Source organism: Dipteris shenzhenensis, chromosome 2 (assembly GCF_047967505.1).
Source record: "Dipteris shenzhenensis isolate YYH24624 ecotype China chromosome 2, Dip_SZ_1.0, whole genome shotgun sequence".
Classification (NCBI taxonomy): Eukaryota; Viridiplantae; Streptophyta; class Polypodiopsida; order Gleicheniales; family Dipteridaceae; genus Dipteris; species Dipteris shenzhenensis.
This window is the reverse complement of record NC_141597.1, coordinates 63,095,377-63,106,768: the sequence shown is the minus strand read 5'-3', so window position 1 is coordinate 63,106,768 and position 11,392 is coordinate 63,095,377. Positions and strand designations below refer to the sequence as shown.

General features: G+C 40.0%; 1 protein-coding gene across 2 annotated transcripts in view; it reads left to right on the top strand.

Moving 5' to 3' along the window:
• The first annotated feature begins 2,368 nt into the window (after positions 1-2,368).
• Positions 2,369-11,392, top strand: part of LOC147905143 (uncharacterized) — a 31,260-nt gene continuing 22,236 nt past the window's right edge. The window contains exons 1-8 of one of the 2 annotated variants that reach the window (XR_015542721.1): positions 2,369-3,138; positions 3,565-3,934; positions 4,032-4,890; positions 5,251-5,291; positions 5,399-5,467; positions 5,661-5,761; positions 5,876-5,954; positions 6,175-6,273. Coding sequence is in view for 1 of the 2 variants with exons in the window: in XM_087390444.1 (XP_087246570.1) it covers positions 2,585-3,138; positions 3,565-3,934; positions 4,032-4,890; positions 5,251-5,291; positions 5,399-5,467; positions 5,661-5,761; positions 5,876-5,954; positions 6,175-6,273 (2,172 nt within the window). In the remaining variant the exon portion in view is untranslated. The remainder of the gene's footprint in view (positions 3,139-3,564; positions 3,935-4,031; positions 4,891-5,250; positions 5,292-5,398; positions 5,468-5,660; positions 5,762-5,875; positions 5,955-6,174; positions 6,274-11,392) is intronic. The other variant, XM_087390444.1, reaches the window with a different exon arrangement.

The following is an 11,392-nucleotide window of genomic DNA, read 5'->3' as shown; positions in this document are numbered from 1 at the left end:
TAAAAATGGTGGCAATTGGATGAGGGACAATATCGTGCAAATATATTTTCTCCTGCGTTGTCTTTAAAGCATCGACTCACAAAAGCACAAACAAATTCAAAGAGTGGATTTCCTAAATGCAAGTATCCTTGACAAGACATGCATAACCCCTAAGGTTTATCTCATCAGCCAAGCTATAAATGTGACATTAGATTGTTTCCATAATGTAGGGAAAATATATTGTCATGGGGTAAAAAGTGACAAGGAGCCTAGAAACATGACAAATCTATATAAGGAGACCCACATATGCACTCGAACAAACAACCATGGTGTATAAAGAAACACACCCTTCTTAGTCCCTCTCGACTAGTGCTTCTTTAACCAACTCTACTCCAGCTAGTATCTCGATTAGATAAGGCTCCATACTTGTTAACACTTTGATGTCACCATAGCTTTTAAGTATATAAGGCTTGAGACAAACGCCTTGGAATTTATTTTGTTAGACCGTTTGCTTCCTAGCACAAGTTTAGTTGGTTAGGCTGTTTGATTGGCCTAAAATGCAACCTTATAACTTTATTCACATTCGATATTGTCTTACTATCTAATTGTTCCTTGCACTCAAATCTAATCACCCATTCTTAGGGGTAACTGTCATTTATCATAGTCTTTGATTACACAAAAGAATAAACAAAATGCCATATACCAACTTGGTAGCACTCCATAGAGGAATATCGGATCTTAGACTTAGTGACTCACCTGCAAAACAGGAATTTACACTTGGACTCCGAAAGACATGGATGTCAAAGATACCAACAAGGACATTACATACCACCCAGCTCAAACCATCTATGGGATTTTAGGCATAAAGATTCGGGTATTCTGGGATATGGAATAATTATTCCTACTTTCCGACCCCCCAACCCACCCCTCCCGTTCCAACCCACCCCTCCCGTTCCCTCCTCTCCTACTTTCTTGGGGAGTTGAAAATACTTAATAGATATTGGGATACATGATTACTTTTAATAACCGAATAGGGACTTTACATGTTGGGATATCAAATTCCAACACACTAGGCAAAATAAGTAAAGTAAGGGGTGAGAACGATTGGGGAATAAACCTATTGACTTTACATATTTTTGGCATTGTACCCACTAGCATATACATTTTATGGGGAAAACATTGCATTGTAAATCTTTGAATGGATGCTATACTTTGAATTAATGCATTTTTAAAAGGCAATCCCACTAAGATATACGTTCTTAGTGTCGCAATGGATTTTGAATGTATGCTGGTATCTAGTGGTGCACATGCCTAAGGGCTGATCATTGTAACACCTAAGTGTTCACACATTGAAATCGAACCTAGCAGCTAATTGCACAATCTTCTCACATGCTCACTCACTCTTAATGCCTAAAGCTAACAAAGACTATACGCGTTATCAAAATCTTGACACATGTAGTTGATTGACATTGCTTGATGGTTGGAAGTTGTGTTGCTTGGACTAGGGGGCCCTCCAAAGTTTTGTGCAAGACTCTCCACTACACTTAATGAGGGACATAGGGGAGGGGCTTGAAGTGAGTTGAAAACAAGAGGAGAGAGAGAGAGAGAGAGAGAGAGAGAGAGAGATTACATTGAGTGGAGAGCTTAAAGATTAGCTGCGTTTCATATCAATTTGTAGGAGCCACGTTGGCTGGACCTCATGCCTCTTTTGATTTGAGCAATGAGAACCCATGGAGTTTTAGTGAGGGTCATGGCAGGGTCTCCGACTATTTTTAGGTGGCGTGAGAAAGGAAGGTCCTGAGAATGCGACTTTGGGATGTGGGTTGGATGCATTGAGTATGCACAAGGCACATGCACAACAACAGACACACACAGAGACACGCAGACAAGCTGAGCAAGCATCTCTGCCACGGAAACAGTGGTAAAAGCTGAATATGCTAGCATCTAGCATGACAGCCATGAGCCCATGCATACAGCATGCAGCCGTGCCCTGCAACAACAACAGCTGTGATATGTTGTGGGGTACGGCATTGCTCAGCAGATGACCGACTTATCTAAGAACAATAAGAAGGGTAATGCTTTTGTGTTTTGCTGATGTATGTCTATGTGAAGGAAAAGGCTCCCATATTTACGTCCTGGAGCATGTGATCGGGCACTGGATCCGCTAAAAAGCATCCCATACTTACTCTCATCATATGTCAAAGTAAGTGGATGTCACAAGTAATTGAGCATCGAGTAGTATTTTTCGAGCCTACTAGCTAACTTAGATTGCATTGATCCCAAGTTCTTAACACTGAGATGATGCTTGTTTTGGTGGTCGGCGTCAAACCAGCATTAAATAGTACGTACTCTTACTGTGAATCTTGTAACCTCTAGATTGTTTTTCAAGAACTCTTTTTTGAGTTTTTTACCCAGATGCTTGCTTTAGCTTGTGGAGTTTGAACTTCCTTTTCTTCCTCTCATTGTCAAGCTTTGTAATGGGCGCTGGGGGTTTCCATTGCTTACCTTTCAAGAGTCTCAAGCCCTCATTCCAACTATGAATCGTCTTGCTTGGGCTTAGATTTCTTGTCTCGCGCCGCTTGTCTCTGCTTTTGTTTCGGAAGCTATGGTGTTGGATTCTATGTCCCCCTCAGATCAGGCTCTTTCCCCACTACCTCAATCCGAGGTTCTGCTGGAAAGAATCGCAGAGCTGGAAGCTAGCCACGCCCATCTCAAGTCGGAGATGTCCAGATTGGTCGACAACCATATGGCTGAGCATCAATCCGGGGCGAATACGGACGATCAGCCCGAGTTCTCTCTGGATCTCAAGGGAAGCTTTCGATCTCAGGAAAGAGCTCGGTCTGTATCCCCTCAGCTTTTTCGAAGAGGGCCATCTAACTTCTCTCCTGCCGGAGCAACAGGTGCTTTTCGTGGCCTTTCTTTTGCGAGGTTTCGCCCAAGAAAGAAGAACGCCACCCAGGCTTCTTCCAACAATTCCCCGCTTCCTTCTCCTGCGGTTTCATCTCAGCATTGCCTTTCGTCGTCTTCTTCAAGACAGGGAGCCGAGGATAGAGCGGAAGGATTTCCTCATCAACTCACCGATAAGCACTACGGGAACATTCTACAGTCTGTTGGACAGGCCGTATATGTACTGCGTCCTTCTGGAGAGGTGACCTACTGGTACATGCGATTGCGTCTTCTCACGATCTTAAAATTTCATTGCAATCAGGTTATGAACGGCCAGGTGTTGCTTGGAAATTTACGAAGTTGATGTGTCTTGTAATTCGTTTCAACCTGACCATGTTAATTGCTACGCATAGATGCCTCTCGTCTCCCAAAAACTAAGTAGGCTTCCTAGTAATATTGTTAAAGTTCGTTCTTGGACTGCCCCACGCGGGAAAGAATCGGACGACTCGACCTTGCTGTCGGGTAGTCAATCCCCGATTCTAGAGAAGGAATTGCATGCCTTTACGAACCCATATAGACGTTCCACCTATTGAATTGTCGGCATGACCTACTAATACGTTTCGAGTTAATGGGCGCGATATCAAGAGAATGCACGTGTGGATTATATGTGTCTGATCCTGTCACAGCTTGTGTGTGCAGGAATCGCACTGCAGAATTGCTGTATGGGTATGCTGAATCAGAGACTTTAGGGCACAACATCGTGGAGTTATTGGTAGATGGAAGTGCACACCATGTTGCTGAAGGTTTAGTGGAACGTCTGAGGAAGGGAAAGAGTTGGGCTGGTCAAGTTCCGCTCAAAAAAAAATCTGGGGAAGTCTTTACAGCCGTGGTTACAGATACACCGTTCTACGATGATGATGGTACACTTTTGGGAATTATCGAAGTTTCAAACGATTCACGCTCTTTTATTAGTTCTTCTAGCGAAGATTCTTTTGGTGGTCCAAGCAACTTCAAGGCAGATTCTCATGAGCCAAAGCAATTATCTTTCGCAGCCAACATCTCGAACTTGGTACGCATTCTGAGAATTCTTGAGCCTTTGAGGCAGTTCATATTTCTGATTAGGGTGATATCGCATGCTAATTGTTCCATTGAAGTTTTGAACACAGGCGTCAAAGGTGTCTTCCAAAGTCTCTTCCAAAGTTTCTTCCAAAGTTTCCTGGATGTGGACAGATGGCAGCACAGTTGAACGTGAAGGTGGTAGCGGAGGCAGCCAGGGGTCAGATTCTGGAAATCTAGACTTGAGTCGGGATGAACAGAAAATGGCCGGGGATGCCACCTCCAGTGGCGCCAGTACTCCGACATCGTTTCTCAAAAGTAGCTCACCCCCTGTGACACCCGCTTCCAAAGATGATTTTATACCAGACCCAGAAGGTGAATCTGGGGAGGAACATAATGGGTGGAAAGCTGGACTATTCAAGGCCCTAAGTTCGAAGGCTGAAGGATGGATTGGAAAGAAGGGGCTGTCTCAATCGAATGTCTCGCCTCCTATACCCCTTACCAAGAAGAGAGATGATGGGTTTGACAACGAAGCTCAGAATGGAGATGAAATTGAAGGCAAAATGCCTGGAGGACTAAAAACATTGGGCATGAAGGCAGAGGCATGGATGGCAAAGAAAGGAGTGCCCAGGCTGTGGACTGCACCAGATTGTGAAAGCGCAGAGCAGAAAGGACACGCTTGGCCATGGAAGAGTAACAATCGTGACAGCCTGGATCAGTTGCAGCAAAGTGAAGACAGGCTAGACAACATGGAAGAATCAGAAAATGAGGGTTTACCCGATCTCAGTAGGCTCAATTTAGCTAATGCTCCGGGTTCAAGCAATTCGGGCCATATCGGTACCCCCGGTAGCAACAGTAGCACAGGCAGTACAAATTGCAGTTCACTACAGAGAATCGAGGCTGACTATGAAGCATTGGAATGTGAGATTGCATGGGAGGAGCTAACACTAGGGGAGCAGATTGGACAAGGTACTTTCATTGCATGTGTCATTTGGTAATTTTGGGTGAATCCTCACATTTATAAGTTATGATGTGCAGTGTGGTTGAGATTAGCAAAAGGGGTTGCCGTTGTCAATACTGTACAATCTTTATTATTTCTGCCTGTACATGTAGCACTGCTGAGAGTGGCTGACATTAACAAAGACGATGGGTAATATAAAGCGTATTTTCAACTATGGAAAAAGCAAACACATGGCTTTGAGTGGTCCTGAAGGCTGCTTCATAGTCTTGCTACAATGTATAGCAAGACTAGGAGCAGATCTGATCTTAAGGGAATTTGGTTTCCATATGGATTTGCCAAAACTGACCTAATACTTGGGATTGGTGCAGGTTCCTGTGGTACTGTATACCATGGTCTGTGGTATGGCTCGGTATGCCACAACTGCTTACTTTTCCTGGCATTGTTGTTTGTTGCTCTGTGGATTGTCACTATTGTCCTTTGGATGAGAAGCTGACATTTTAACTACTGTGCTGGCAGGATGTAGCTATCAAATTGTTTACGGAACAAGAATACTCGGAGGAGCTTCTTTATGACTTCAGAAAGGAGGTAAGGAAGATATTTGGTATTTTCTTTTTTTGGCAACGAGCAAACATAAGTGTCTGAATAATTTTTGCCTTTGGTCGAGTCTGACAATGTCTCCATTTTATAGTTTGATAAATATTTTAATTTGTAAGATTGGATATATTCTAGTCTCATGAATGTATATAATGTCTCCATTTTGCTTTGCTGCTGGGAGAAGGTAGCTCTTATGAAAAGACTGAGGCATCCAAACATTGTTCTTTTTATGGGAGCTGTGACCTCACCTCTCCATCTTGCGATTGTAACAGAGTTTTTACCACGGTTGGTACTTGCACCTTCATCTTGTTTCCATTCTGGTTTTGTTAGAGCATTTTGTTGAAGATTTTTCTCAAGAAGCTGTTTACCTCCCCCTCTGATTAAGTTCTGAATTGACAGGGGCAGTCTATTTCGTCTGCTTCATAGAAACACTCAGGGAATTGATTGGAAACGTCGGTTGCACATGGCTTTGGATATTGTATGACTCGTGAATTTCGGCGGCATATTTTGTTCTTATTTCCAATGTTGAATGAGCTTTTCCTGCCATTATTTCCATTGTTGAATAAGCTTTTTCTGCCAGTGAATCTGACTCAAAGCAAGTAATCAGTGTCATGCTTGCTTTGCAGTGGAACAAACAGCTTCGAAGACCTAAGGATCTAGTGGTTGAGAAAATTGATTGGTTTTTCTATGTTTTTCAGGCTCGAGGGATGAACTATCTTCATCACTGCAACCCACCCATTGTTCATCGCGATCTAAAATCGTCAAATCTCCTTGTGGACAAGAATTGGACTGTCAAGGTTTGTGATTGCGCTTATTCAGATTCATATATGGTGTGGAGTTCATGTTTTTGGAGTTATTTAGTCCTTATATTTGTTCATCTTTTTGGTGTTCATCTACTCTGAGGTACCTGTATAGTATAGTTCAATTCAGCTATATGCGTGCGTGCGTGCGTGTTTGTTTTTTTTAAATATTTTTCCTTCCAGTCTCTTATTTTGTTATTTATAATTATTTTAAATTTGAAATAAGCAAAAAAAAAACGAACAAATTAAAAAATAATGATACAAATTGTTTCCTTGTGTTTGCGTTGGTTGTTTAATTTGTTTTCTTATATGTATGTTGGTTTATCTTTGTTCCCATGTGTTCGCACACTAGTTGTTGTTTCTTTCTTCTTCTTTTACAAATTAGTTTGTTTGCAATCCAAGTATCCCTTTTCTTTGTGCTGCTTGGAAGTCAAAACTCCAGAAAAGCCAAGATTTATTGCAGCTGCTTGTGGGCCTACTTTGACGGATGTCTCTAAATGGCTAAGCTACTGCTTCAAAGCCATGTTGCCTAGTGTCCATGAACTTTGGAGGGACTTATTAAAGGAGGCAGATGTCCCCTCGCACTCAAGCTGGATTTTAAACGACTCTGCAGGAGTTATGACTGGTGTATAATTTTTTAATTCCTCTCGAAGCATTCAGGAAAAAGAGTCTCCTATTCCCCTTCAAACCTATGATTTTACCATGCTTTACATAAAGATCGAGCTGGAAGACCTGAAGTTTAGAATCAAGAAGCTAGTGGCTGAAGTTTTCAAGCTGAGATTTGACAAAGATAGATGCAAATTGCTAAAAGTTGAGAAAACAGCTTTATGCTTTGACTTTTTGTGGCTAAATAAGAAAGATCATGACATTGGTTCTAAAAAGAAAAGATACACAACGGTAGTAAGTGTTGAAGATGTTTGCTCTTGGATAGATTTTCTTTTAGATAATCTTTACATCACAATAGGTGATTCTTTGTTTCAACAAATTATAGGAATCCCCATGGGTACTAATTGTGCTGTCTTTTTAGCAAACTTTTATCTTTTCACTTATGAATTTGAGTTTATGCAACGTCTTATATCTATCAGTACCTGCCCTATCATTTTACATAAGCTTAGCCAAGTTAGGCGTTTTATAGATGATTTATTTGTACCAAATGTTCCTAAATTTCGAGACTTTATGTACAAAGACGCTTGTGCTTTTGGAGAAGGAATCTATGCTCCTGACTCTTGTGAACTGAACTGTACTTCAAGAGGGGTTTCTTGTGTGTTCTTAGATCTTAGACTTTCTCAATCTACCATAGGATTAGAGGTTGATATATACGATAAACGTGAACAACCTGAATATAGTGGTTTACACATTATAAAAATGCCTCACATTGACTCAAACATTTTTGATTTGGCAAAATATGGACTCATTTCTTCCCAATTCCATAGATTTTCCCGCCTTTGTATAACTAAGGAGTCTTTTATCACTCAATGTAGTAATTTGATCATCTTACTATTACACAAGAGGTATAATCCAAGGAAAATAATGAAAAAAGTACGCACAATCTTAGATATGAAGTCTTTTATCTATGGTGTATCGGCCTTAGGTATGTTTAGAATGATTGAACGTAAGCTAAAAACAACGGGAGCTGAATAGTCCGTTTTTCTTTTAGTTTCAAAAGAGAGTTTGATTGAGTATGCTTTTGCTTTCTAAGTTAGGAATGTAAATTTACCTCTTTGTAAGAAGCGATACATAAGTGTAAAGGGTCCATAGCTTTTTATGTTTTAAATAAGAGAGAGAGAGAGAGAGAGAGAGAGAGAGAATTCCAGTTTTTGGAAGATTTTGTTTCCTGACTTGCTTGTTTATTTTTGCTTAGTCACCTTCTTCCTTTCTTCTTTATTTCTTGTTTTCTTTCTCTTTTGTTTTTTTGATGTATTTTAGTAAGCATTGGGTTTGCCCAAGAGACTCCGTGGGTCTTTAGAAACCCAGTATAGCTGCTTATGCTTGGGCACTGATGACGGCATAAGTGTTGCTTGCTTGCTAAGTATGTCTTCCTTTTGTTTTTCATAAAAGTATTCGTTTACCTCTTTTTTCTTCTCTTTCATTTTCTTTTTTTTTTTGTGTAGATTTATGGTCTTTGGAGCAACAAAAAATCTAAATTTGTATGATTGGACTTATCCTAGTCTTACAAAGGTACATATTTTTTGGTTAGGTTGGGTTGCGATGGAAATTTAACCTAATTTAACTCTCTCTCTCTCTCTCTCTCTCTTTCTCTCTCTCTCTCTCTTCGCATTTCTCCTTCTAAAATTTCTGCTTTGTTTCTTCCTTTTTGCTATCAAAATTTTTGCTGTTTGGTTGCGATTTCAAAGCTTAGCTTATAAGCACGGGGTTTACCCAAGGAATCTTTCGAAACCCAGATGACAGCTTATGCTTGGGAACTGATAAGAAGATAAGTGTAGCTTTACTTACTAAGTTATTATTCCTTTTTATTTTCTCATTTACTCATATTTTGCCTAAAGTTGCTTACAAACTCACTTCTTTCCTTTGTTCTTTTGCTTGTTCTATAAAAAATGTTAATTTGTAAGATTGCATATATTCTAGTCTTATCATTTATGAAAGTATATTTTTTTGTCGCCTTAGTGGACATGCAAGTTCTATAAGAATTTTCATCCCAGTGGTGGCTAGCTGATGTGCTTCAATGATTTATCTTTTGAGGGTGCATATGCCCCAGCAGCTACCTTATCAAATATGTGTGTGAGTTCTTATGCTTGCTGAGTCTCTTTTTCCTTTTGTTTGCTTTATTTTAACTTATTTAAAGATGTTTGCTCTTTTGTAATGCTCTTATCCTTAGTTGATTCTCTAGTTTGACTGAATTTCTTATTTGGATGTGTATTATTTTTCTTTTTCTTCTTTTTGTTATGTGTCTATCTTGTTGTTCTTTGTTGTAGGTATTTGGGCCCTTCTGGGACCAAGGAGTTTCTTGAAAGGTTCTTGGTGTGATAGGGAACTTAGTAGGGATTCTATTAAGAAGCCATGAGCACTTGACTTCACGCTATTGTTGATGATCTCTCAAGTGTATTGAGTAGCCTCTTAGGCCCTATTGCTTGGTGGCAACCCTACTAAAAAAGAGGGGGGGTGTGGTCAGCAGCGCCCTTTTTGACCTTGGATCATTCGCCCACAAGCGGCGGGCTTGGTCTTAAATTGGTCCTAACGACTGAAACTTTAAAGATGCCTTCTACAAATGTTGACTTTGACGAAGTATGTTCTTTTGACTCTTCACCCGTTGTTTCTCTTCTAGACATGTGTGAAACCCGTATAGAGGTAGATTATTTAGATTAAATTTTAATCAACTTCATGATTTTGGGGAAGGTTCTATCAAATCGTCTATTTTAAAGTCGATATTGGTTAGCACACATTGTACCAATAACAATATAAGGATTCTCAATAAATTAAGATATCTTAGGAGTAAACATCTTTGCAGGTTTCTAGCTCTTAGTCCTATTCATAGTAGTATGCTTTATTTAGGTCAGACTTATTGTATTGCTTTCATCCGTCTTCAAGAGCATGTTAGAAAAGCTAGGAAAGTTCATAAAAAATATTCTTTGATTGGAGATTTGAAACATCTATATGCAGCAATGGCAAAATTTGATTTTGAATGCTTTCATTGTTTTCCTATTGAGCATATAGTGACTTGAAAGAACTTTTCAAGGCACCAAGGCCTTGAAAACGTTTTTGGACATACCTTCTTTCCTAGAGGTTTTAATTTAGAAGGGAATTCGACTCATCACGAGTAAAAAGGCTCATCATAGTTTTGTCCATACGTTACCATACGCATAGGTCATACGAGTATGGAAGTATGAGTGGAGTATGGTTCAGCCCGTAGGGATGAAACATACGTGACCCTAATTTTACACAAAAACATTTAGAAAAAATATCTTTAGGACAACAAAAAATCTAAATTTGTATGATTGGACTTATTCTAGTCTTACAAAGGTATACATTATACACATTACATTGACATAGAGCTACAAAACTTTCAACGAACTGGACAATCCTTGGAGACTGTTTAGAGCACCCACGATGGAGAGTTTTATCATTCTCACTCTTCTCAGGTAACTCTAAAGAGTTTTCAGAACCTAGCTGTAAATTCAGCGTTACTCTCGTTATCGAATTGCCTGGATCACCACATCAAAGCATCCTTCTGTAGATGTAGTGTGGCAAGAGCAAGTTTCTCGTGATCGGTCTTATCTTGATGGGAAAATATAGCTCTAAATGACGAATCCAATTGAGGATTTTATCCGCCTCTCTTGCTCCATCATATTTTGGGAATTGTATTCTCTCTCGGGGTTGGAATCTGGCTCTCTTCCAGGGGGTACTTAAATCGTCATCCCCAAAATTCAGCACTCTTTTATCCCTAATTGGACTGTTCAATCATATGGCTAAGCTGAGAAACTAGCTTATCAATGGGAGACTCCTCTCTCCCTCTTGCACTTGGATTATAATCCATGTGTATGGGATTTTGAGTTAAAGGCGTAAACTCTGTGTCTTGGATGGACTCATTTCTCCCTTCATTTTTAAAAGAAAACTCCCTATCAAGAGATTCTTGAAGGAGAGATGAAGGTAACTCTATGTGTGTATTATCGTACTCAAGATGTGTGTAACTCTCGTCTAAGTTATCCTCTTCAAGAGGAGGTGATGGTGTTCTCTCCCTATCTCCTTCTAGTAGTGGAGGAAAAGGACAAGTTCATTATTAAGTATCCCTTTCCCTTCCATTCTTACCTTTTAGTAATACAAGAGAGAAAATGACTTGCTGTAATTTCAGAAAAGGGGTTTATTTTACAGCAAAAGTCAAGTGTTATAGAATTGGCGGTACTTATAGAGTTGGTGGTACTTATCTGACTCTCGCTTCGCTTGTGTCGAAAAACCACTTAAAATGACCTCTTCTTCCTTCTCTTTTGGGCTTTTTCTTGTATTTCTATTGTAAACTGGTGCACTCCGTTTGGGCTACTTGTTTTGAGTGGATTGGAGCTCTAGATACCGTTATAGTGGGGACTTGGTGGGTGGATCACCCCCTTAAAATCTTGTTCCGATCTTACTTTCCGTTGCGGAGAACCAGGGGAGGGGTCTCTTT